The 27689-nt window shown below is 40.8% G+C and overlaps 1 protein-coding gene across 1 annotated transcript in view; it reads right to left on the reverse strand.

Moving 5' to 3' along the window:
* PHEX (phosphate regulating endopeptidase X-linked) overlaps nucleotides 1-27689 on the reverse strand; it is a 196724-nt gene that overhangs the window by 143360 nt on the left and 25675 nt on the right. The window contains exons 4-7 of the mRNA XM_060137789.1: nucleotides 14710-14796; nucleotides 11094-11320; nucleotides 3115-3183; nucleotides 253-369 (exon numbers count right to left, since the gene is read on the reverse strand). Coding sequence (XP_059993772.1) covers nucleotides 253-369; nucleotides 3115-3183; nucleotides 11094-11320; nucleotides 14710-14796 — 500 coding nt within the window. The remainder of the gene's footprint in view (nucleotides 1-252; nucleotides 370-3114; nucleotides 3184-11093; nucleotides 11321-14709; nucleotides 14797-27689) is intronic.

Raw genomic sequence — 27689 nt, forward strand, 5'->3', positions numbered from 1 at the left:
TATTCTTTGGCCACAGCTGAGCAGCATGTGGACACTGAATGGGCTTCAAGCAGAGAGGTAGAAGGAATGAAGAGCTCTTCTTTCTGTCACGGTTTTTCTTCCTGTTACTTCCCAGAGGGGGATGCTATAGGTTCTACCTTGAACCCAAAGAACAATGCCACAGAATGATTTTTTAAAATATATTTTCATTCAAGATATATTGCCTTTAAAATAAAGAGAAGAAAAAAAAACAGATTTTAGATTAAGATTTACCTCAGCTATCTTAATTTCCAACCTAAGCACCGACTTCATGTCATGCTCTGCTCGGGAGCTATTAGCTCCCAAAAGCACGGCAGTATCCACCATGAACTTGTAAAGGGCGTCCCGATACTGTAAGAGATAAAGAAGCAAGTGACCATGACATCAGCCTATTAGGAAGTATGTTTCAGGGACACGGAAGAGCAGAAACAGCAAGTGGAAATAAATGCCCTTCATTTTCACTCTGTACTCGAAGTATGGTACAGGCATCATGCAATACCAACCACCCACCTTCCACCTTGGGACAAAGAAGAATGATGGCTACTTGGGTACTGTTTCCATGAGACAGAAATGTCTGGCCACCAAGGATCAAGAGAATTAGTTTGCTGGCAACTAGCGATATTATGGATACATGAAACATCTACAAATGAGCCCAGAACAGAAAGTTAAAGGTCAGACTCCTCTTTTCAGGCAAGTGACACTTTAATAAAATAATGGGAAAGAACTGTCGCTAAAAGCAGGAGGCATGATCCATGAAGACTAATGGGAACTGTGATTTATTCTCTTCCAGCTCAATTTACCCACCTCCACACTAAAAACAAAAGACCAGTGATCGAAGCCCTATGTCTTTTCAGTTTTGTATGGTTTTTACAGAGTTCTCCTCACTAGCCCTGGGAAGAAAGAAGGGAAAGAAGAGAAGAATGATGAAGAGAAACCTAGCAAATATAGAATTTCCTCCCTGCATGTTCATAAACCCATTTTCAGGCTATTCACATACTATTGGAGAGGGGGACCTTACTTTGTGGGAACTAAGGAATTTTGTTGGGGGGTCACCTCTCCTTCCAGGTATATTTGTGAGAACTCAATACACTGGGTATTAAACTGTTTCACAGTTATGCTATGGGAATAAGATTTCCTAATGTAACCTTGATTTTGCATAGCAAATGATGTTTATGATCTCGAGACCTGCATGGTGCTTAGCATATAGCAGGCCCTTAATAATTATTTGTTGAATCAGTAAGCAAGATTCACAAATAGTCTTAGAAATGTTTTGCAAATCTCAGTTCAATTCCAAAAATATTTATTCAATCAATACATATGCACGATATCTTGCTAGGCCTTCTGTGCACATGGGAGGTACAGATGAAAAATTAAATAATACTTGAGTCTGGTTCTCAGTGTGACCCTGTGAGGGAGATAAACACATCATTACTAACTGTAATACTAGCAAGACCAAAATGAGGTCCTTAATAAAGCTGCTAAGTGCTTAGAAACTCAAGAACTGGAAAATTCCAGCCTCAAGAAACCGGGGACATAGCAGTTAAAGGAGACTGGTTCAGAAGCGCTGAGGAGTCCTCCTGTGAGGTGTGCAAGCTGCTTTGTTGGGGGAAGAATAAAAATAGGTGAGACAGGGCTTCCCCTGGTGGCGCAGTGGTTGAGAGTCCGCCTGCCGATGCAGGGGACACGGGTTTGTGCCCCGGTCTGGGAAGATCCCACATGCCACGGAGCGGCTGGGCCCGTGAGCCATGGCCACTGAGCCTGCGCTTCCGGAGCCTGTGCTCCGCAACGGGAGAGGCCACAACAGTGAGAGGCCCGCATACCAAAAAAAAAAAAAAAAAAATAGGTGAGACAGCAAAGGTGGTTTGGGACCAGGTCATGAAGAGGCCTTGAACTCCCTCCCTCTACAGAATTTAGAGTCTAGCTTGTGAGCAAAAGCACTCTGGGAGCTGTACTTTGAGAAGAGAACTTGTCAAGTGGTGGTGCTAAGGAGACAATGGAATGAGGGGAGGAGGGAACAGCTAAAAGGAGACTTAACAGGGGTCTGCCCTAGGGCAGTAAGGACAGAAAGGAGGGACTAGGTGGAAGAGATACTTTGAAGGCAGAGTCTACAGGACTGACTGGTTACAGGACAGGGATAAGATTTCAAGCATGGCTGCTTGTAGGGTGGTGACCCCAGCAGAAACAGAGGTTCCCCAGATTGGCAAAAGTTCATTCTGTCCACTTTCAAGAAGGAAAACTCGCCAACCTTCTTCCATGAGTGTCCTCAGCCAGAAAGGTGCCTAGGATCTCGGCTAGCTTCCTGCCCTCCAGAGCCTCCTAGATATAGGCTTTCCTATCAGCAAAGGAGCAGGCACTTCCACTGTGAGCCAGCACTTCCCTGTCAAAGTTCCTGCATTCTCAGGCTAGGCCAGAAACCCGAGCACTCCCTGGTCAAGGTTCCCCTGGGTCTGAGGCTCCTCTGGAAGCTCAACAGAGGTTCCAAAATGAATTGAAAGTGTTAGGAATGAACCAGCTCTAATCCAACCTCCAGGAAACTCCTAGGTCTCCAAGCCAACCCAAGAAGTCGGACCAGATTTATCCCATCTGGTTCTCATTAACCTTAAATTAACCTGGGGCACCAGTTAAAAAAAGATTCCTGGGCCTCACTTCAAGTCTACTAAATCGGACTTTCCATTGCTGAGGCCCAAGAATGGACATTTACTAGAAGCTTCCCAGGTGGTTCTTAGCAGTACAATTTGGGAACCACTGGTCGACTGGGTGTCCACGCCCATGCTGCTGCAATATACTGTGAGCTCTCTGCACTTCTGAGGAATGGCTGCAAGCTCATTCTTTGGTTACTCAATTTGGGTGTGCTGTCTTCCCAGCTTGATCATGAGGGCACTGAGCACAGGGACTCATACAGCCTTCATTTTCAGACTTCCAGAAAACAGGGAGTGTCATTTATCTGCCGAAATGAAAGGCCTTTGCTTCCTACATTGGGAATATGGTCATCAAACACCCACACTGCTCAATTCTAGTAAAGAGTTGGGAATGTGAGAACAATTTATGAACCCAAAAATGCCTGACAAGATACAGAGTTGAATGAGTAAAACTTACAGACTTGGCTTCTGTGCTATTATCAAGGTAGTCTTCCCTCACGGCTAGGGAGAGGGCTGCTTGGTCCAGCTGTTGAAACAAAAAACAAAGCATTTGCTTGCACTGTAAATTCTTAGGTACCATGTTATTAACAAGAGTCATGAGATCTGCATACCAGCCATATTTAGAGCATGTGTTACCGTTACAAAAACAATTCAATGCAATCAGAGCTACATGCAAGTAGGCACTTCAGCAATGACTGTTATACAGTATCAGAGACCTGCCCCTCCTCCCCTGATTCATGGTTTCTAATCTTTTTGAGTTTCTAACAATACTGAATAGCATCAAAGCTATAATATTTGAGTTGGAAAAGGTCTTAGAGATTATCTGACTTTCCCCCTTATTTGGTGGGTGGAGAAACGAAATCCAAAGAAGTCATGTGACTTCCCCAAGGTAACACAGTTGGGCAGAGCTCAGAGGAGAATCATTGTCTTCCATCACCAGATCCACTATTCTTCTCACTGCAGTATTTTGCAAAATGCCAATCCACATCAAGCTGATTGACCAGACTGTGCACCTCCCTCTCCCTAAAATACTGTATTGCACCATTTTGGGGGGGAAAGGAATCAATAATAATTTTGTTTTGAGAAATCTTTGCAAACTTTAGAACCCTCTCTGGAAAGTTTAAGATAGGTAATAAAAAGACAAACAATAATCAGACAACTATATATCTAGAATTATTATTATAGAAAAGTATAGCATAATTTCTTGAATTAAAACTTGCAGCACTGGGACTTTGCTGGTGGTCCAGTGGTAAAGAATTCGCCTTCCAATGCAGGGGACGTGGGTTCGATCCCCGGTCAGGGGACTAAGATCCCACATGCTGCGGGGCAGCTAAGCCCATGCACCACAACTACTGAGCTCGCACGCCTCAACGAGAGAGCCCGCGTGCTGCAAACTACAGAGCCCAAGTGCCCTGGAGCCTGAGCGCCACAACTAGAGAGAGAAAACCCGCATGCCACAACAAGAGAAGCCCCTCACCACAACAAAAGATCCCGCATGCCGCAACAAAAGATCCCGCATGCCGCAACAAAGATCCTGCATGCCACAACTAAGACCTGATACAGCCAAAAAATTAAAGAAAATAAATATTTTTAAAAATTAAAAAAAACTTTCAGCACCTTAAAGGCGATCAAAGGGAAGAATACAGTCTTTTCAGAAAATGAGCTACAACAATCAGACATCCATCTGCCAAAAAAAATGAATCTCAACCCACACCTCACAACTTGTACAAAAATTAATTCAAAATGGATCATAGACCTACATGTAAAAACTAACACTATAAAACTTCTAGGAGAAAACAGGGGAAAATCTTTGACCTGGGGTTAGACAAAGAGTTCTTAGACACCAAAAGCAGATCCATAAAAGAAAAAATAAATTGGACTTCATCATCATTAAATATTTTTGCTCTGTGAAAGACATTGTTAAGAGAATGAAAAAGACAAGCTACAGACAGGGAGAAAAATTTGAAAATCACATATATGACAAAGGACTTGTATCCAGCATATATAAAGAGTCCTCACAACTCAATAAGAAAACAAACAACCCAATTTAAAACTGGACAAAAGATCTGAACAAACACTTCACCAAAAAAAAATTCAAACGGAAAATAAATTAATGAAAAGATGCTGAACATCACTAGTCATTAGCAAAATGTAAACTAAACCCACAATGGAACACCACTATACATGTACTAGGATGGCAAAAAAAACAAAAACAAAAAAAACTTATAATGCCAAGTGCTGGTGAGGATGTAGAAAAACTAGATCATTCACACACTGTTGTTGGGAATGCAACATGCCAGAGCCACTTTGGAAATTGGTTTGACGGTTTCTTGTAAAATTGAACATACACCTACATGTGACCGAGCAATCTCACTTCCTAGCTATTTACCCAAGAGAAATGAAACTTACGCTCATGCAAAAACCTGCATGTAACTTTATTCATTATTGCCCCAAACTAGAAACAACCCAAATGTTCTTCAACTGGCAAATGGATAAACTGTGATACACAATGGACTACTACTCACTCATAAAAAGGAATGAACTACTGATACATGCAACAGCATGGGCAAATTTTAATCACATTCCAAAAGAGGCAAAACTGTAGGGATGGAGAACAGGGTTTGGGGATGGGGAGAGTGGATGACTACAAAGGGGCAACACGAGGTAAATTTTGAGGGAGCGATGGGACTATTCTCTTTCCTATGGTGGTGATTACATGACTCCATGCATTTGTAAAAACTTACAGACTTGTGCTTCACAAAAAGTGAATTTTAAAAAAAGTGAATTTAACTGTATATAAATTTTTAAATAAAAAATGTTTACGTTCCAGAGCCTTCTCTAAATCTATGGTTGTTCTTTCTGTTTTCTTGAGTATCAGCAACTGCCCAAAAACTGAATAAAACTGAATGCAACAGCAGATTTTCTACCTTAAATCTTATTCACACATTTAAAAAGTTAAGTAAGTTGGGGGAAAAAGATGTTTTCATAACATCCATCTTGCCTGGGTGTATTGCTAAAAACCTCAAATTACTGTGTTCAATCTTCTTCGCTAATTGGCCCTAAACAACCAAATCACAAGCCAGCCTGGCTTCATCCTATTCCAATTCCCAATATACCACCATTTCTTCCAAAAATTAAGTAAGCCAGGAACATGAAACATAATATTATGATTAAGATGATTTGGGTTTCAACTAGATTTAGACCACTTGGAGAATTTTTTGAGCTTCAGTCTCAAAGGAAAGGAAACTGTGTAGACAATATCAAGAAAGCCAAAGCTTCCCTCTGATGAAATGAAGTTAAATCCACTTATTGTAAAAGTTTAGATGATTCAAGTGAAGTTACCAGACCTGTTTTAAACTTTCAGATTGCTACAGTTTCTAGGGAACATCTTAAATACAGCAAACAGATTGAATAAGGTCAGTCAACTAAATCTCATTAGAACCAGATAAACTCTTGAGGCAAAAGACTTTCTCAAGAGGCCAATATTAGGACACTATGTTGTCTGAGGTTTTTCAATCCTTGCATTTATAACTGATCTTAATATTGCAAGTAGAAAGTATAATATATATTTAGGAACTCTAACACATTGAACAGAAATACGAATTTTTTCTCTGACTGCAATACACCACAGGTTAGGAAACAAAACAGTAATACAAAAAGAAACATCTCACACAGTATGATGCAGGAAAAGGACAAAAAAGTTAGAAACAACTTCATTTCCAAGACAGTCTCTCCTTATCATCCTTACGGATTTTGCTAAGAGTCACACAAATGCAGGCACTGGGTGACGATCACTTCAAGTCACTGTTCTGGTAACATATACTGAGACAACCCTGGCATTCCGAACACTCTTTCAGGACCACGTATATTCAAAAGTCTTTTATTGTCCTTTAAATCCTCATTCTTGGTATCTCCTTACACAAAAAAAACGAAACACACGTAGTGAGATATGATGGGAGGCATTAATCTGTCATTTCCTGTATTTGTGTATTTCCTTTCTCCCATTTAAGTCTGTGGCAAATCCTGTGCCATCTTGCCACAGGGGAACTTTACAGAGGACCACTGTGTGGGTTTGAGCAACCCCTGCTTGCCAAACTGCATTTCTTGGCATGGGAATACATGTGCCCATTGGAAAGGCACCCAAAGGCACCGCCTGCTCACCTAGCAGTATGCCTACAGAGCTGTGCCTTCCCAAAGGAGTCATTTTTCTTATCCCCATGGGTTTGTGGGATTACAAAACCCAAGAACATTGAGGAAAATAGAATGTGATGGAAAAGGAAGTCTAAATACACTGAGGGAGAAGAGTTTGGGGGTAAGAGAGAGTTCTCCCAGAGCAAAAACAGGATCTAGGCAGCCAAAGAAGTCAAAGTTTCTCACGAGCAGAAGGACTCATCAATGCCCCTAGAAATGGCAGGATTTGAGAGGGAGTTGGGAGGCCCAGGGCCCCAGCAGCGGAGAGGAACACTTGAAGTGGCTACATGGGCTGGGATGGCAGGTTTCTTTTCAGAAACACATAACAGATGATCAGAGGGTCTCCCAATACCCTAGGAGAAGGCTGAGAAATGGAGTAGCCGGGAAGTGGGAAAGGGCCTAGACTGGTTCAGTTTCCAACTAAAAGGTGGGGGTGGGACCTCAGAGTCAGACATGAGACTGACTGACTAAAGAAAATGGCTATTTCTCGCACATCTGAACTTGAGATCTGAGACACGTTTGGCACAGAAATTGAAGACAAACATTCCCCAAATGGTTCTGACCAGTTGCCTAGTCATGCTTTAAGAGAAAGGTACCTTTTGTCACGTGCTACTGTGTACCAGCATCTATCCTGTAAAATGTCACCAAATTCATCCTATTTAAATCTCACAGCAACAGTGAAAAGTAAATTCTAATTCACCGTTCATTCCACATGGGGACAATGAAACTGGGAGAAGTGAAACAATCTGCACACACATTCAGTGAGTAAGTCACAAAGCCAAACCACAAACCTCAATCTCTTTAACACCAAAGCATACTCTTTTCTCCACTATGGCAGTGGTTTTCAAACTATGTTCCACAAAACTTAAAAGGTACTTCAGGGGCTTCAAATATTCAGTTAGATTTTTTATAGTTTTAACTATTTCTAACAAAAGCAACACCCACAAATTCTACAACATTGGCAGCCACAGATACGCTAGTTTTTGTTATCAGGTTCACTGGGTTTTATGCAGATCTCAGAAGAGAGCTTTTCCTACCAATATCTAGACACATGCCTGAACTTCTAGCAGCTCTGTCATGATTAGAAAGACTATAGCTCTATTTTGTTAATTCAGGTGTGTGAATATCCACTCATATAAAATGGTACAAACAGGGACATAACTGAAGCAAATGCACACTGCACTCAAATGCCAGGCCATGCTCAAACACATCAGTTTGGAGGAAGCTGCCATCTTGGCAGAAGAGACCGGTAGTAAGCACATGAGTGCCTCCTTACATTTGGAAAGTGTTCTGTTATTGACAGTTCAGTGTTTCTAGGATCAGTTTAATTGAATATTAAGTGTGCAAGGCAAGCTGTTAAAAATTGATTGCCGTGATCCTCTATTCCCCGTGTTTCCTGTAAGCTGGTGTTAAAACTACGGGCTTGATTAGATCCAAGTTCATTTTTTTTTCCTTTTCTTTTTTTTTTTTAAGATGTTGGGGGTAGGAGTTTATTAATTATTTATTTTTGCTGTGTTGGGTCTTCGTTTCTGTGCAAGGGCTTTCTCTAGTTGTGGCAAAGCAGGGGCCCCTCTTCATCGTGGTGCGCGGACTCTCTTGCTGCGGAGCACAGGCTCCAGACGCGCAGGCTCAGTAGTTGTGGTTCACGGGCCTAGTTGCTCCGCGGCATGTGGGATCCTCCCAGACCAGGGCTCGAACCCGTGTCCCCTGCATTAGCAGGCAGACTCTCAACCACTGCGCCACCAGGGAAGCCCAAGTGCTTATTTACAACTATGTACATACACACAGATGGTTGTTTTTGGTTGTTTTTTTGTGTGTGTGGTACGCGGGCCTCTCACTGTTGTGGCCTCTCCCGTTGCAGAGCACAGGCTCCGGACGTGCAGGCTCAGTGGCCATGGCTCACGGGCCCTTTTTCCTTTTCTTTTGGCATCATTGATAGCATATGCTTCCCACTGCATGGTATCAGGAGGCACACAAAATCTGGTTTTCCAACTGTTAGCAATGTTACCATTAATATCTGGGTTCATTTGATGTCAGTCTGGTCTCTCTATCCTGAATTTCTCCATCAACCATTCATCTAATAGCTTTAGCAGCTATTGGTGATAGTTACCTTAATTCTTTTTTTCATTAGGGATTTTAAAAAATGCTAACTTTTAAATTCTATTATTTCTCCTGTACTTTTAAAGCTGTGATTCTCCTATAAACAAGAATTTTCTCTCATTAGCTATTAGGTTACCCTGAAATCAGTCAAATCTAGTATGCTATAAATTAAAATAGATGTGTCAACCCAATGCACTTGTGATTCTTATTTGGAACCTGAATCAAAGACCAACTGTTTAATTTTTTTAAAGGACATGCTTGAGACAATCAGGAAAACTGAAAATTCGCCAGGTATTAGATGTTAACTATGGAATTACAATTACTTTTTTGGTTGTTGTAATAGTCCTTTCCATTAGATAAACACTGATGCATTTATCAGTGCAATGATATTATACCTTGGATTCTACACAATGTTCCAGGCTGCTCTCCAAAAGGAGGTGTATCAGATGAAACAAGAACAGCCAAAAGTTGCTGGCTGTTGAAGGTGGGTTGATGAGTACACGGGAGTTTGTAGTACTATTCTTTTTACTTTTATTTGTATTATTTTCCATAATAAAATGTTTAAATGAATTCAGTTCTTATACTAGATCCAGAAATTGGTGAAAACTGAAGTGGTTACCATTTGCAATTAATTAACCTGTGTGGAAATCAAGATCTATCATGCAACAGAGTACATAAACTGAAGTTTGAAAGACAGTCTCCAACTTACTTCAAAACACCATTTAAGGTGTTTGGAAGGGATACCATAATAGTTCTGAAATTAAGAATGAGAGTTTTAAAACCTGGTTTGTTTGTTTTTTTTAAGTGAGTAATCTATCAACATGGGACAGAGGTCAACTGGACCATCACCATGGTTGTAGAGCATTGAAGAGCATGTCTTAACCTGAGAGCATTAGAATATGTCTGTGTCATGTTGTTGTTCCATCACCCAGCACAGATATACAGCTGTCTCTGTAACTAAGAATTTCCTCTTGAGGAGATGGGAATTCTTTCAGTGACTAAAGATATTTTTATTGAGACTGCCATTGTCTAAAGTAGAGAGGGACAAACTATAGCCTGCAGTCCAGCCCACCATACAGCCACACCCATTTATGTACATATTGTCTACAGCTGTGTTACCAGGTATAACAGCAGAGTTGAGTAGTTGAGACAGAGATAATATTGCCCGCACAGCATAAAATATTTCCTATCTGGTCCTTTACAGAAAAAAATTTGCCAGCCCCTTGGTATAAATCAAAAAATAAACTCCAGGGTATAGATTTTTAAAAGTTGACTTATATCAGGAGAGGATAATACACTCTAAAGGATTTATATTTCTATGATTTAAATATCAATATATCATTAATATTTTCTGGTTTAACAAAGAACAGAATTGGGGGAAAAGATCAGTGGTTCAACAAAATTTTCATTACTAAAGTAACCACAGAAGCAAAAAAAAAAAAAAAAAAAAGAATCAAAAGACGAAACAATTTAAAAAGTGCTATTTGCATTCTTGCCAAGTTCTTTGACTGATCAATCTTCCACTGTTGGCAGTTTTCTGACAGTCTCCTGATTTTACCAATGTAATACTCCACCTCAGGGTATGTCCTCATGGCCCATTCCTTTATGGAAGAGATGTTTACTCTCCCAACAGAAAATGCAACCAAGCACTTAGAACAAGTTTTGCCTTATCTTTTGAAAGGAAGGACAAGAGATTCAAGACAACTTGACAATGAAATTTTAGGCATGTACACAAGATGTTAGTGAAGGAAAACAGTGAACCATAGCACATGTTCACTCCTTGGTCAGGGGAATGAGGGGAGAGGAAGAGCAGAGTTCAGAAAGTCTTTGCTCATCTCTCTACCAGAATTAAGGGGCCCTACACATGCTCAGGGTAGATATTCGAGAGCCAGATCACAGATCACTTGAAACTCACTCACCAGCTTCTTGCAAGGCTGACAAAAACAGTGTGTTAATGATTTACAATCTGCAAATCTGGGGGGGGGGAGGTGGGAGGTGGGTAGGGAATAGTCTAGATCCTAACGTTTAACAGAATTTGTAACCTCATCATTTCACTAAGGTGGTATGAGTCTCTTTCCTTGAGAAGGCAACCCAAAAAGGCTAACCTTGGACTAAACAAGCATGATGAAGGAGTCCTCACTATACCTTCAAGATGTGTTCGTTGGACACCTTGTCATCAGAGGACACATACAAACGAATGAACACAGAATTGCTGTATTGGCCACGAAACGTCGCAAGTGTCTGAAGAAGGCTGAACTTTCTCTCTGACCAAACCCCTTCAGGACCGATATTAGATTCAAGCACAGGCCAGCGGAAAGGTGAGTGCCGCAGGATATGTAACAATGGCTTGGCATCTGCTTTTTCGATCGCTTCTGAAAGGGAGCAAATATGAAGAGAGTTAGAAATGCAAACTGGATCACCGAACTAGAAAGCAAGTGTATCTTCTCAAGAGAAAATTCCAGTAAGGTCCCAACCTAACTTTTTCGGGAGAGGTGCAGTGGACTGAGCATAATCACAGAAACAGAACTACCTATGATTCATACTTCAGTGTGACTGTTTAAACCTGATGTTCTTGCCAGGAGAGCTGACTAGGGAACCTGCCCAATATTCCCAACAATAAAAGATGGGCTCACTATACTGACCCAAGCCAAGGAGCAATGTTAAGCTGAGAACACTCTGCAAAACTAAGGAACAACCCTAACTAAAGGAAACTGCTCAATAAAACTAATCACTCCCCAACAAAAATGAATTACTGCTTCAGACTCTTTCATCATTTTTTAGCGCCCTCTTCTAGCTCACCAAATAATACCTCAAAACCTAAACAAGTTAACACACTTCTCAGAGGCACTGGCTTCTTCCTGCAATAGCCTTGAGAAAGTGTATCAGGTAAAATGTCAGGTGTCTTTTTTTTTTTTATTTTATTTATTTATTTATTTTTGGTTGTGTTGGGTCTTTGTTCCTGTGCGTGGGCTTTCTCTAGTTGCGGCGAGTGGGGGCCACTCTTCATCGCGATGCAGGGGCCTCTCACTGTCGCGGCCTCTCTTGTTGAGGAGCACAGGCTGCAGACACGCAGGCTCAGTAGTTGTGGCTCACGGGCCTAGCTGCTCCGCGGCGTGTGGGATCTTCCCAGACCAGGGCTCGTACCCGTGTCCCCTGCATCAGCAGGCAGATTCTCAACCACTGTGCCACCAGGGAAGCCCTCAGGTGACTATTTTAACTCCAATCAGACCCAAGATGCTGAGAGGGGCCTAAAGTGCTCAACAAAGATGGCTGTTAGGCTGATGGAGAAGCATAAGGAGCCTGGCCCGGCTGGGAATCTGGATTACTCTAGGCCCCAGGAGGTTCCAAAGGACATAGGTCTGGTTTGAGAAGGAGTGTTACTATGTCCTTCTCAAACCAGACCTAGCCTCCAGATTCTGGTTTCTGTACCACATGCAATATGGTTTGCCCTTCTGACCCTACCCAAGTTTCCCATGGAGTAACTGATACCTGAAGAATCCAAGCCAAGCACTGAAATAGAATTTTCTTAGTTTCTCCATCAAGCTAGCAACAAAACATTAAGACGGAGGTCAATCAAGACAATATGGCACTGGCACAAAAAGAGAAGTATAGATCAATGGAAGAGGATAGAAAGCCCAGACATAAAGCCACACGCCTATGCTCAACTAATCTCTGACAAAGGGGGCACGGATACACAATGGAGAAGAGACTGTCTCTTGAATACGTGGTGCTGGGGAAACTGGACAGAGACATGTAAAAGAATGAAATTAGAACACTTCCTAACACCATACACAAAAGTAAACTCAAAATGGGTTAGAGACCTAAATGTAGGACCAGACACTATAAAACTCTTAGAGGAAAACATAGGAAGAACACTCTTTGACATAAATCACAGCACAATCTTTTTTTGTTTTTTTTTGCAGTACACGGTCCTCTCACCGTTGTGGCCTCTCCCGTTGCGGAGCACAGGCTCCAGACGCGCAGGCCCAGCAGCCATGGCTCACAGGCCTAGCCACTCCACGGCATGTGGGATCCTCCCGGACCGGGGCATGAACCCGTGTCCCCTGCATCGGCAGGTGGACTCTCAACCACTGCGCCACCAGGGAAGCCCCAGCAAGATCTTTTTTGACCCACCTCCTAGAATAATGGAAATAAAACCAAAAATAAACAAATGGGACCTAATGAAATTTAAAAACTTTTGCACAGCAAAAGAAACTATAAACAAGACAAAAAGACAACCCTCAGAATGGGAGAAAATATTTGCAAATGAATCAATGGACAAAGGATTAATCTCCAAAATATATCAACAGCTCATGCAGCTCAATATTAAAAAAACAAACAACACAATCAAAAACTGGGCAGAAGACCTAAATAGACATCTCTCCAAAGAAGACATACAGATGGCCAAGAAGCACATGAAAAGCTGCTCAACATCACTAATTATTAGAGAAATGCAAATGAAAACTACAATGAGGTATCACCTCACACTAGTTAGAATGGGCATCATCAGAAAATCTACAAACAACAAATGCTGGAGAGGGTGTGGAGAAAACAGAACCCTCTTGCACTGTTGGTAGGAATGTAAATTGATAGAGCCATTATGGAGAACAGTATGGAGGTTCCTTAAAAAACTAAAAACAGAATTACCATATGACCCAGCAATCCCACTACTGGGCATATACCCAGAGAAAACCATAATTCAACGAACCCCAATGTTCGTTGCAGCACTATTTACAATAGCCAGGTCATGGAAGCAACCTAAATGCCCGTTGACAGACGAATGGATAAAGAAGATGTGGTACATATATACAATGGAACATTACTCAGCCATAAAAAGGAACGAAATTGGGTCATTTGTAGAGACATGGATGGACCTAGAGACTATCATACAGAGTGAAGTAGTTATCTATTTTATACATATATATGTCAATCCCAATCTCCCAATTCATCCCACCATCCCATATTATACTAATATGTATAAAATAGATAACTAATAAGAACCTGCTGTATTAAAAATAAAATAAAATTCCAAAAAAAAAAAAAGACAGGAGTAGCCAGGGACTTCTCTGGTGGTGCAGTGGTTAAGAATCTGCCTGCCAGGCTTCCCTGGTGGCGCAGTGGTTGAGAGTCCACCTGCCGATGCAGGGGACACAGGTTCGTGCCCCGGTCCAGGAAGATCCCACATGCCGCGGAGCAACTAGGCCCGTGAGCCATGGCCGCTGAGCCTGCGCGTCTGGAGCCTGTGCTCTGCAAAGTGAGAGGCCCGTGTACTACAAAAAAAAAAAGAATCTGCCTGCCAATGCAGGGGACACGGGTTCCAGCCCTGGTCCGGGAAGATCCCACATGCCGGGGAGCAACTAAGTCCATGTGCCACAACTACTGAGCCTGTGCTCTAGAGCCCACGAGCCACAACTGCTGAAGCCTGTGTGCCTAGAGCCCGTGCTCCGCAACAAGCAAAGCCACCGCAATGAGAAGCCCATGCACGGCAACGAAGAGTAGCCCCCGCTCACCGCAACTAGAGAAAGCCGGCACAGCAACGAAGACCCAACGCAGCCAAAATTTAATTAATTAAATTTTTTTTTAAAGGCAGGGATAGTCAAAATCCAGTCTTGGAAAATAGCTCCTTTCTCTAAGCAACACCTTTAAATATTAGTAGAATTCTTAGTAGCTCTCTTTTTCCTTAAACAATATCTTTAAGCATTAATAGAACTCTGAAAAATAAGGGTGGTAAATTATTTTATTTATTTTCTTTATTACTCACTCTCATTCATGCAAGATGAATAAAGGATTTTGGCTTTCTGTATGGCTTCGATGTCCCGCCTTTTACTGATTGATTTCTCCAAAAGTGCTAGGAAGGTTAAAAAAGGATTCATTAGTATCCAGCCACAGGTGATGCTGAGTTGGAGGTCATTTGATAATCAGTCCCAGCCTCCAGAAAATTAAATCTAGAGACAGACAACCCTGGAAAAGATATGTCTATAAAAGATAGCAGAACCGATTCCAAGTTGCTTGAGGTTCAAATAAGAAATATTTTTAACATCCTCTTCTCCAAGGTTCTCCTAATTCAAAGAAACCAAAAGTTCAATTTCCAACTGAGACTGGATCTTCTGCCAGGGTTAATGTTTTCTGCCACCTACACACAAAAAAACCCAGAATTCATTTTTTCAAGAACCAAAAATAAGTGAATTCTATTCCTCGTTTCTGCACTGAGTAATATTCTCAACGGAGGCAATTTCATCAGGGTCAGGTTTCTTAAGATTTCTTCACAGTCCAGCCGCTCAGGGAGGTCATCTGTAAGAAATTTCCCATTAGGAGTTTTATTCAATGTTGCATAAACATGCCGCGGACTCGGAAGACGTTGTTTAGACAGGAAATGGAGAAGCAAGAATGTAAAGCCTACCCAAATTGCCTGAAAACTTGCCCATTTACACATTCAAAGTCCTGGCCATTTAAAATGAGGCCATGTATATAAAATGGCTGCCAGCATGGACACAAGCCCACCTGGAAAATGATTTTCTGTTTATAAAATCACTGATGCTATTGTTTGAAGGTAGAAAACGACAGCTGTCACTATTTCATTAAATAAGGAACTAGGAAAGCCAAGACTCAATAAAAACTACCCTCCCCACAAAATAACACCTTGGATGTACCTGAGAATATCAATTTACCAACATGAAGCCAAGACAAAGAATTCCCACACAGCACCATGGCACTGCCTACAACGAGCTATGTCAAACTGCAGTTGTCAAGGAATTTGGTATTTATTTCTGAAACAACCTAGCAGCCTCCAAATGATGGTACAACAGATGCTCCTATAGTACTTTGAATAGCTTCAAGATACAATGTACAGTGCTAATCAAATTAGTAAATAACTACATATTCCCTAAAGCGGAATCTACTTCTAAACTACAAGTTCCACATTTCAAAAAAAAGGAACCCAGAGCTTCTGTCCAGTTTTCTATAAGCATCTGTACATCAAACAAGTACATATAACTAAGATAAACTAAATAAGTTGAGCTCGATGTGGACATTTTCAATTATTTCAACTTGTTTCTTTCTTGTGCATTACCACAGCAATAAAAGTGGGATAACTAGCCCCAAGGATAAAAGATGATTTCTTTTTTTAATAAACAGAATCTCTAAAATCATACCCACATATATTTCTATTCAAATCAGATAATGTGCCTTTCCACCATATTGCTTCCACAGTCATTGGACTGCTGGGGAGACACATTTGAAAGTAAGTAATCCAAATTTCATTTGGGGATGCACTGTTATTGTGATGCTATAAACACTCCACAGGCTGCAAACATGAACACCCTGGGGAACAAAAATAAGCTATGGAACAAAAGAACTCAAAATATTAAATATGTACCTGAGTGTGTACTCAAGGCGCTCTATGTATCACGAGAAGGGGAAAAGAGGACATGTATATGCTAAGTAGGGCAATCTCCAAACCCTAACGGTGCACAAATATCAATAATTCTTATGTGTCAAAATTCTGGCTTCTGTACCAGAATTTGACTTTTGAAACAAATTCAGCTAACACAGGTTCCTTATCATACCCTTTCCCTTCTCCTCTCCTTCTCTTCAAACCCAAGCAGGCAGGAGAACGTTGATATGCAGACAATGTTGTGACAATCAGTTGGCTGCATCCATTTTATGTATCTCTGTATTTCAACTAGTGGTAAGAAGTATAAAATCTAACCTGGAGAGTCATTAATGAGCAGAAAACAAAGCCTATCAAAGGCAATTACTCAGGTTATTACACTGTCCCTAAAGCACTGAGAAGGGCTCATGGGTCACCCATATAAGTGTATTCCCATGATAATCTGCATTGTTTCTTGGAAGATTTCTCAGTCTCCTCTCACCCCCATCCAGGTGTTCCTAACCATGTTACAACAGAGAAGGAAAACTCCAGTTCATAACCTATAGTACAACAAACCTCAGACTTTAAAATCAGTTTCAAAGTGCCTATGATCATCAAAATTTGATATGTGTGTGTGTGTGCATACAGGGTAATTATTTCTTCTTCTCACTATGCTCAGATAAAATTGGTTTTGCCCCCCAAAAAGGCAAAATAATAGACAGGGTCAAGGGGGTGAGCTTTCAATCACAAAGACGTGGGTTCCAGTTGCAGCTTGCTGCTACTTTCTAGCTGGAACTTAAGCAAGTTACTTACTCTCCCTAAGCCCCAGTTTCTTCATTTGTAAATCTGGACAAATAATAGCACCTACCTTCCAGGGTTGTGGTGAGGATCAAATATTTTAATGCACAGAAAGTCCCTATCTCAGTGCCGCAATACGTGGTAAGTGATCGATCAATGGTGGCTTAAACAGGCTTCCAGGCTGAGTTAGCTCTACATGAAATTGTAAAGTAATCAAGCTTGTTTCTAGTGCTTTCTCCATAAATGTTTTTTCCTCCTCCCTTCTCAGGGTATTGGTAGCCAAAAGGCCTTCTGCTAACCCAAGACATTGGCACTCCTTGTGCAGGACTCTTGCACAAACTGGACCTGCCCTAACAACCAAACAAAAGCCCATGCTCTCAACATTTCCTCTGTTTCCATAGTAGAGGCAACGCTCCAACAAGAGATAACGTCTGAAAATACTTTGCCACATTCCTCATCCTAGACAACAAGGCCTTTTCTTTATGTACACTTTCTCAATACAATTATAACATACCTACAGAAAAGAGCACCAATTATAAGTTGAAGGATTTTCACAGAGTAAACACACCCACATAACCAACATTATGACCAGAACCCCTGGAGCCCCTTGTGCTCCCTTCCAGTCACTATCTCCAATCAAGACAACCAGCATCCTCTTTTGTGAAGTGCTTACTCAACTCTATTTCCCACATTTCTATTGGTAATCTTTTTTCTTATTAATTTATAGAAGCTCTTTATATATTCTACACACAAATCCTTTGTTGAATATTTGTATTGCAAAGTCTTCTTCCATTCCCCAGACTTCATTTCCTTAATGGTATCATGTAATGAACTGAAATTATTTTAATGTAGTCTAACGTGATCACTTTTTCCATCTTTGGTAAGCATATTTTGTGTGCTATTTAAGAAACCTTTGCCTACCCTGAGGTCATGAAGATAGTGCCTAATGTTCTCCTCTAGAATCTTTACTGTTTCACATTTGGGTCTACGGTCCACATAGATATTGGGTTTTGCCCATGCCTTTGTAACACAGGCTTGGCCTCACAGGGGACGAATCATGTGAGAATTTTAATAAAGAAGGTATTTTTGGTCATTGGGCCTCAAATATTATCACAAAAAATTACTTTTAGTGCATAAAATAGGCATTAACAATGGCTATTCTCCATTAGATTAAGTGCTCTCTGGGTCAGAGACTGAGTCACATTCACCTTTGAACACCCAGGGCTTAGCGCTTAGCATGGTTGGTATTCAATGTTTGCCGAGTTGAATTTCTGTCAAGGAAAGTCTGAGAGAGTTTTTCGCCCAAATGAAAAGGAAATGTGAGAAACTGGACTTATTTTGTTATTTCTTTTTATAATCAGCAATGTCCTAATTATACTAACATCCATTATCTCCTTTTCTCACATTGCAGTCCGCATATCATACAATGAGATCCAAGATTTCATCTGTTTTTGTGAATACCGGTTTTTAAGCTACGTAAGTCTCGTTTCACCAGTGGTCTCAGGTTGACCTTCCACTTCCCTGCTCTTCTATGGCGGGGGTGGGGGGGGTACTTACTGGCATTCAACCTCCTTTAACCGCAGAAGCCAGACAGGACTATCAACTCTACTCCGTCCACATTCTCCTGCTCAGACAGGGCCTTTATTGAGAGCTCTGGAATAAGAAGAGGGAATTCCAAACAAAGAAAAACGATACTCCTAAGGACTTGGCAGTCCCCTGGTAAAGTCAAGAGCTCACGACAGTCACATACAGCTCAGGCCAGTCATCTGGAGACTTTGCAATATTTAGGACTTTGCCAACTAATACTGTTTTCAAAAACTCCACACGCACAAAGTTTTAGGCCTGTGAGCAAACACCTACCAAGAACCTCGGTGTTAAGGTGACGCCATTTAAACAAGATGGTCCCAGAGCATAAGGATTATTTCAAAACACGCTCCTCTGTGTTCTTTCTCCGGACCCTGTAATCCTTTTATGTTCCTGTTCTAAAGGGGATCCTCTGGCTACTTGCTAAGAGCTCGCTGGAGCTGTGTGCCTGATTTGCTTAATATTTAGAAACAGCAACTGCATTCTAAAGCCTTCAGTCAAATGTCATCAAGGTGAATTCTCAATTTCATGTAGATTATGCCAGCATTTCCTTTAGAAATCAGTGGGAGTGTCCTCTTAATTCTAGCGAGCGAGAGAGAGAGAGAGAGAGAGAGAGAGAGAGAGAGAGAGAGAGCGAGAGAGAGAGAGAGAGAGAGAGAGAGAGAGAGAGAGAGAGAGAGAGAGAGAGAGAGAGAGAGAAAGAGAGAGAGAGAGAGAGAACATGAGAAATCAAACTTTGGAAAACCAAATCTACATTTTAAGGGAAGGTGTGCCCTTCCACACCTACATAAGAAACAGAATGTTCTCTAGACACATATTTTTTTAAACCTATCATATGATGGCCTGGTTTCTCCTTTGGTGGTACTTAAAAACCACCTTTGGCTGGTCCATGGTTGAATGTCGCCTCTAATCTTACTATTTTTAGTCTCTGTTGATTTTCCAGGCTACAGACTTCAATCTGGTTTCCAGCCTCCTCAGTTTATTTACCGTACTGAAAAATTTCATTTTTCTAACTTACACTTCATGGGTATTAAGTTCTAATGCAGTTAGATGTGGAGACTCTAAATCAGCTTGCAAAGCTCATTGTTATTCTCATTAAAAAATAAAATTCAAGTTAACTAAGTCATGGTCTGTGGATCCCATAACCCTCATGTTTTCACACGAATTGTGTGACACTCGACTTTGCAGTTCCTCAGCCCCATAGCCGGTCAAGCATGGGATTAACTGAGTCTGTCTGACACACTGAAAAGACAATAAGAGCTGATATTTCCCATTCTTCTGGAAAACTCCCACCCAAACATAGGTAGAGAAGCTGTCAGAATGCTTTTCTCTGTTCATTTTTTATGATCATCTCATAAATGATAATTGTTGGTTGGCATTAGCTTAAGAAAAAGGGGCAGAGATTATTTTAGGGGCATGAAAAACCTCGAACTCATCTATCTAAATCATGGGTTACCAAATAACATAAAAATATTCCCCTTTTAACACAAAAGACCTCTTTGTCCATAATGAAATCAATTTTATACAACTGCCAGACACTACAAAAGTCTCACAGAAGCTAACCCTTTTATTATGTGCACTTATAAGTGAATTTTTAAGGATTACACTTACCAGGGTCACACTTCAAAATAATTTAAATTTTAACATCACTCTTTGATAGCATAGCATTACAATGCATCTGCCAATATAATATTTTAACTCATAAAAATAGCTTTCCTATTTAGATAATTTGAATCTTAGCAGATAATTCAATGTAAGGCCTGTGCTGAACTTAAGAGTCATTAAAATTCATCTTCAGTTTTTTTTTCCTACAGTACAAATCTTAATTACATTTTTCCTGCCTATTTCTACCATCTTAACATTACAAGAAAAGGCCATGTATGGTTACATACCCCCCGCAGTGGTCCTTCCTGAGCAGTCCTGAGACATCCAAGGACCCTGGTGACAGCGTTCACTTATTAAGCACCTGTTCTGTGCCAGGTATATTGTACATGACCTCAATTAATCCCCCACCAACCCTAAGCAGCATGTATCATTAACCCTAGTCTACAGGCAAGAACTGTCATAATTTGTCCAAGGAAACTCAGCTAGTAAAAGTTAGAGCTTGGATTTGGACCCAGGTCCCTGACTCCTGCTCATCTGACCGTCAGGTACCCAGTAAAATTCTGCAAGTCACTTTCCTAAGTAAGAACAAGGCCCCCAGGTAGCTAAACCAGAGGCAGTCCTCATGGACTTTCTTGACAGAGCTCTCCACCATAACTGGAAGAAACGCCTTCTCTGGCTATATCAAGACTTGTTTTTGTAGTGGTGGAGTGACCCTGTGCTGAGCCATCTACCCCCTTTGCCCTGTAACCATATTTGTGACCAGTGACACACACTCCTGATGCTCCTAGTCATAGGTAGGAGGCCTGGTGAGGTTAGATCAAAACAAAATTAGCTGGGCCCGAAAGCTTCACTTCACATTATGTCCTAGTCTAAACCAGTGGTTTCCAAACTTGAGCATGCATCAGTATCATCAGAGGGGCTTCTTTTCGCTTTTGTTTTAATTGAGGTATAGTTGATTTACAATGTTCTGTTAGTTTCTGGTGTACAGCAAAGTGATTCAGTTATTCACATATATATTCTCTTTCATATTCTTTTCCATTATGGCTTATTACAGGATATTGAATATAGTTCCCTGTGCTATACATTTGGACCTAGTTGTTTATCTATTTTATATATGGTAGTTTGTTTCTGCTAATCCTAAACTAATTTATCCCTGCCCCCCCACCCCTTTCCCCTTTGGTAACCATACGTTTGTTTTCTAGGTCTGTGAGTCTGTTTCTGTTTCATAAATAAGTTCATTTGTGTCATATTTTAGATTTCACATATAAGTGATATTATATGGTATTTCTCTTTATCTTTCTGACTTACTTCACTTGGTATAACCTCTAGGTCCATCCATGTTGCTGCAAATGGCATTATTTCATTCTTTTTTATGGCTGAGTAGTATTCCATTGTGTATACATACCACATCTTCTTTATTCATTCATCTGTCAATGGACATTTAAGTTGTTTCCATGTCTTGGCTATTGTAAATAGTGCTAAGAACTTTGGGTGCATGTACCTTTTTCAAATTAGACTTTTCTCCAGATATATGCCCAGGAGTGGGACTGCTGGATCATATGGCAACTCTATTTTAGTTTTTGAAGGAGTCTCCACACTGTTTTCCATAGTGCCTGCACCAATTTACATTCCCATCAACAGTGTAGGAGGGTCCCCTTTCCTCCACAACAACTCCAGCATTTGTTATTTGTAGGCTTTTTGATGATGGCCATTCTGACTGGTGTGAGGTGGTACCTCATTATAGTTTTGACTTGCATTTCTCTAATAATTAGTGATGTTGAGCATCTTTTCATGTGCCTGTTGGCCATGTGTATGTCTTCTTTGGAGAAATGTCTATTTAGGTTTTCTGCCCATTTTTTTGATTGGATTTTTTTTTGTTATTGAGTTGTATGAGCTGTTTGTATATTTTGGAAATTAAGCCCTTGTTGGTCACATCATTTGCAAATATTTTCTCCCAGTAGGTTGTCTTTTTGTTTTGTTTACGGTTTCCTTTGCTGTGCAAAAGCTTATAAGTTTGATTAGGTTCCATTTGTTTACTTTTGTTTTTACTTCTATTGCCTTGGGAGACTGACCTAAGAAACACTGGTACGTTTATGTCAGAGAATATTCTGCCTATATTCTCTTCTAGGAGTTCTATGGTGTCATGCCTTATATTTAAGTCTTTAAGCCATTTTGAATTTACTTTTGTGTATGGTGAGAGGGTGTGTTCTAACTTCACCTTTCCAGCTTTCCCAACACCACTTGCTGAAGAGACTGTCTTTTCTCCATTGTATATTCTTGCCTCCTTTGTCGAAGACTGACTGTAGATGTATGGGTTTATTTCTGGGCTCTCTATTCTGTTCCATTGATCCATATGTCTGTTTTTGTGCCAATACCACGCTGTTTTAATTACTGTAGCTTTGTAGTATTGTTTGAAGTCTGGAAGGGTTATGCCTCTAGTTTTGTTCTTTTTCCTCAGGATTGCTTTGGCAAATCTGGGTCTTTTATGGTTCCATATACATTTTAGGATTATTTGTTCTAGTTCTGTGAAAAACGTCATGGGTAATTTGATAGGGATCATATTAAATGTGTAGATTGCTTTGAGTAGTGTGGCCATTTTAATAATATTAATTATTCCAACCCAAGAGCATGGGATAGCTTTCCATTTTTTTGAACCATCTTTAATTTCCTTTATCAATGTTTTATAGTCCTCAGCATAAGTATTTCACCTCCTTGATCAGGTTTATTCCTAAGTATTTTTTATGTGATTTTAAAAGGGATTTTTTTTTAACTTTCCCTTTCTGATATTTCAATGTTAGTATAAAGAAATGTAACAGAAATGTAACAAATGTCAATCTTGTATCCTTCTACAAGATTGCTGAATTCATTTATCAGTTCTAGTAGTTTTTGTGTGGACTCTTTAGGGTTTTCTATATATAATATCATGTCATCTACATATGTTGACAATTTCACCTCTTCTCTTCCAATGTGGATACCTTTTATTCCTTTTTCTTCTCTGATTGCTGTGGCTAGGACTTCCAATACTATGTTGAATAGAAGTGGTAAGAGTGGGCATTCTTGTCTCGTTCCAGATTTTAGCAAGAAGGCTTTCAGCTTTTCACCATTGACTATTATGTTGGCTGTGGGTTTGTCAGAGGGGCTTGTTAAAACACAGAGTGGGGCTTCCCTGGTGGCGCAGCGGTTGAGAGCCCGCCTGCTGATGCAGGGGACACAGGTTCGTGCCCCAGTCCGGGAGGATCCCACGTGCCGCGGGGCAGCTGGGCCTGTGAGCCATGGCCGCTGAGCCTGCGCGTCCGGAGCCTGTGCTCCGCAACGGGAGAGGCCACAACAGTGAGAGGCCCGCATACCACAAAAAAAAAAAAAAAAAAAACCACAGAGTGTTGGTCCTTCTGCCAGAGTGTCTGATTCAATAGCTCTGGGGTGGGGGCCAGAAGTTTGCATTTCAAACAAATTCCCAGGTAATGCTGATACTGCAGGTGGAGAAAAGTACTTTGAGAACCACTACTTTCAACCAACAGCACTCACCAGCCCTCCTTCCCCCAAAGCTTTACTAAGGTATAGTTGACAGTTATCAGCAGTCCTTCTTGATGCCTGTGACCCCAGGACATCACCAGCCCAGATTTCCTCCTCTCCCATTCCCCACCTGACCCAATGTCAGATCAGAAGCTTTACCCTTTCTTTGCTGGTTTCCTCACTCTGTAGCTCCATTTTAATTCAACATCAACATTTTTCAAGGAGAACGTTACTTTGTTTTGTCCTGGAAACACTCTCCTTGCACTGGCCCATTTAGGCCTTAGTCCTCAGTTCTGAAAAACCCGGCTTTGAAAAGTTCCTTTCTTAAAGATGAAATGCAATATGTGTTTGAGGTGAGAGTCGATTCACTGGTTTAAGAAAAAAAAAATAATCAGCACTATGCCAGAAAGACTTCCAAATAAAAAAAACAACACAGGATAGCTATTTTCAACTCCTGCTTATACCACACCCTACAGAGAGGAAGAGTGGGATAAATATTGCATCCCTGAAATCCTAAAAAATCTGAGCTCCAGACTTCACGATTCCTCTCTCATCTATGACAGCGGCATCAAAACACTGTAAACATAGGTTTAAAAAGCCACTTCCCCAACTAACCCCTGTTTTCACTCCCACCTTCCATGAGGAGGTGAGAGCAGCAGAGGTTCTATTCTTGGCTATTCAAACCACAGTGTGTGGTCAAGGGCATCTGCCCCTCTAAAACTGGGTTTATGACAGTGAGGGGTTCAGAGCTGTGCTCTCTTTTCTTTCTCTGTCCAGAATCCTCTCCTGCAAAAAAAAAAAAAAAAAAAAAAAAGGAAGCAATAGTATCCTTGGCACAAGCAGAGGACCCAAAAGGGCAAGAGGGCTGGTGGGACAGAAGTTAACTTCCGCACCCACTGGCTGTGGCTGAAGCTCCCCTAGCTGATTCTTCCAGGTGTCTGGGAGCGTTTCAAAAAAAAAGGGGGGCTACAGAGAAGACACAATGACCCTTCATGCTGAAAGGAGAAGAAAGGAGAGAAAAGGATACCCAATAATGCTTGAGGTTTTCTGTAACAAAGAAGACAAACTCTACCTTCATCTGGATCCCAAGCTAGAAAACAGAATAGCATGCTGGGGCCTTCAGAACTTATCTCCGTACATCAACTTCCTCCTCCAAGCCATGCAGCCAGCACGCTCTGGCAAAATGCATCGCTCATCGGCACCCCCTGACATGACATTTACAAATGGCTTCCCGCTGCCCGAGGACAGAAGCTAAAATCTTTAAACAGCCTACAAGGCCTATGTGCTCTGGTCCCTCCTCTCTCTTCAGTTTTGTCTTGTGTCCCCATTCCCTTCCAACTCTGAGCTCCAATCACACTGGGCTTCTTGGGTTTCCTCAAAGGCACCAGCTGGACAGAGCCTCTGCTCATGCAGCTCTTTCCGCCTGGGTTAAATTTGGAGACATTTGAAATGCTAGACCCATAATCTGTGGGGGACAAATTATATGGCTGGATTGGTTTGGGCAACTCACATAATTTTCCTGACCTTCGCTTCCTCAGATGTAGGGCAAAGACAGAAATAAACAATGATGGCAACATCACAGAATTAGAATGAGGAACCATAGAGAAAACAAATGATTTGCTAAAGGAATAAAATTAGTAACAAGAAATGCTTGGGCCTTGGGGAAGTGAATTTATGAATTCAGAATAGACAGCAGGTAGGAGAAGCAGTTCAATTTGGAACTCAATCTAAAAGGTCACTACAGGAAGTCTGGTTAGTGACACAGGCAAACTTGTGAGTGTACTAGCACATATTTGTGAGTGTGTGTTTCTCTCTCATAAATATAAGCTCCCATACCTATCTTAACTGTTGTTGAAAATAAAATTCCCCTCTCATTTTATAAATTAAAAGGTCCATGCATGTTTTAAAAAGTATCTCTCACTGTGCAAATATCAACACTGATGAGGCTTTCCAAACAAACATATCTTGTTTGTGACAAGTTATTATCCAACCAGCCTATAATTAATTTTCCCGTTATGGGTAGTGCCTTTTTACATGGAATGTTCTCTTGACACTTTAAAGCAAATAGTCCGTCATTACTAATTCATTAAGTATTCACACAGATGCTATTAATCACAATGAAGTAATGTGGTATTAATGGGTAGGTTATTAATCTGCAATTACATGCAGATTTCCTAATAAATTCAAGTTGCCCAAGTTTTTTGAGGAGAAAGGCAAGGGAAAACCAAATGAACAAATCTTTCAGAAAACAAATTAAGGGGAAGAAATACCTCTCCCTGTACCATAAGAGAGAACATATAAAATTTCTGTTTTCTTTTCATCTTAAGAAATCTTTGTTCGTACCCAATACAATGACATTTGCATTATACAGGTTTTCAACAAAATAATAATATAAATGAAGGAAAAACAAACCACCCATGCACCCTGGAGAGGAGCTGAATTTCTTTAATGGCATACCATGTTCTTAGATGTAGCAAAGCCTGGCTGCTCAACATGTGGTCCCTGGAACAGCAGTGTGGGCATCACCTAAGAACTTGCCAGAAATGCAGACTCTCATGTCCCTTCTCAGACCTACTGAAACAGAATCTGCATTTTAACAAGATTCCCAGGTGATCCATGTACACATTCAAGGTTGAGAAGAAGGGTATCAAAGTACAGTTTTGTACTTTGTACTCCAGCTGCAAAGTGGAGTAGAAGGAAGTGGGGGAATTTGGCTTACACACCATTGTACATGAAAGCCTAGGTGTGCTGAGGAGGGAACAGCAGGCAAATCTCATTGAAATTGTTCAGAAGTACATAAACAAGGTGGATGTGACAAGCAGCTGGGGAATCTGGATTATTAGGAATACAATTTACATACCATGTTTCATGAAATCTAAGAAGCACGTTTTTTTTTTTTCATCTTAACATCTCTGAAATTGGAATTCATCTTAAAGCTGTCAGCCAGGTACAGTCACAATGTAGATGCCATCGCCTACCCATGTGTGACCTTGATCTAGCAGTTCTTATTGTCAGCACTTCAAATGAGCTGGTTGCCGGGCTAGGAAATTATCGCTTAACTCATCTTCAGAAAGATTTCACTACAGTTTGGCTATGAAATGAAAACTTACTGTATATCCAAAAAGGCAGTCTTGGAGGAAAATCCCTGAGATGACTGGGAACACATTTTAAAGAAATGCTGAATCACTGCTGTTATTGATGGAAAGAGGAGAGTGTTTTGTGAGAAAACAGAAGTACTGATGGTTTGAAATCAAAAATACTGTGAGGAAGTTTTAGGAATACCTTAACCCATCTCTTCTGCTTGCGTTTTCCTTTTTAATTAATGCAAAAGACTAACGTGATAAAAATTAATGTCTAAGTGTAAAAAACTTTCAATGAACATAAAATAAAAATCCCAAGTGCTAAGAAACCACTGTGTAATAGCTTAGTCTTAGTTAGCATACATGAAATAGTGGTGCACCTTGCAGTTGACAGTCTTTTTGATTCATTGAAATATGGTATTAATTTAGCTGAGGCTATGAAAGACAGCAGTGTTTGTGTGTTCTCCTGCTTAATTTTAAGTCAAATAAATATAACCAACAAAACTGCAATAGCATCACCACCAAAGAAGACCCAGTATTTTTCCTCCTGGGAAATAATAAATGTGTCCAGAATATTCAAGCTGTGTTTCAATTTAAATAAAAGAAGGCGAGAGAAAAATTATTCCAAATGACTGCAAAAGCATTTTAAGGACAACTGAACCTCCGGTGAGATGAGACATTTTAGTTCCTGAATGCTGGGTCTCACATCCAGGTCTCAGGGGCAAGAATACAAGTCTGGCTGAGCGGGGAGGCAGGCGTGAGACCTCTGGCAAGGGCAGCTTCGTGGGCGTC

The sequence above is a fragment of the Lagenorhynchus albirostris genome, chromosome X (assembly GCF_949774975.1).
Source record: "Lagenorhynchus albirostris chromosome X, mLagAlb1.1, whole genome shotgun sequence".
NCBI classification, from domain to species: Eukaryota; Metazoa; Chordata; class Mammalia; order Artiodactyla; family Delphinidae; genus Lagenorhynchus; species Lagenorhynchus albirostris.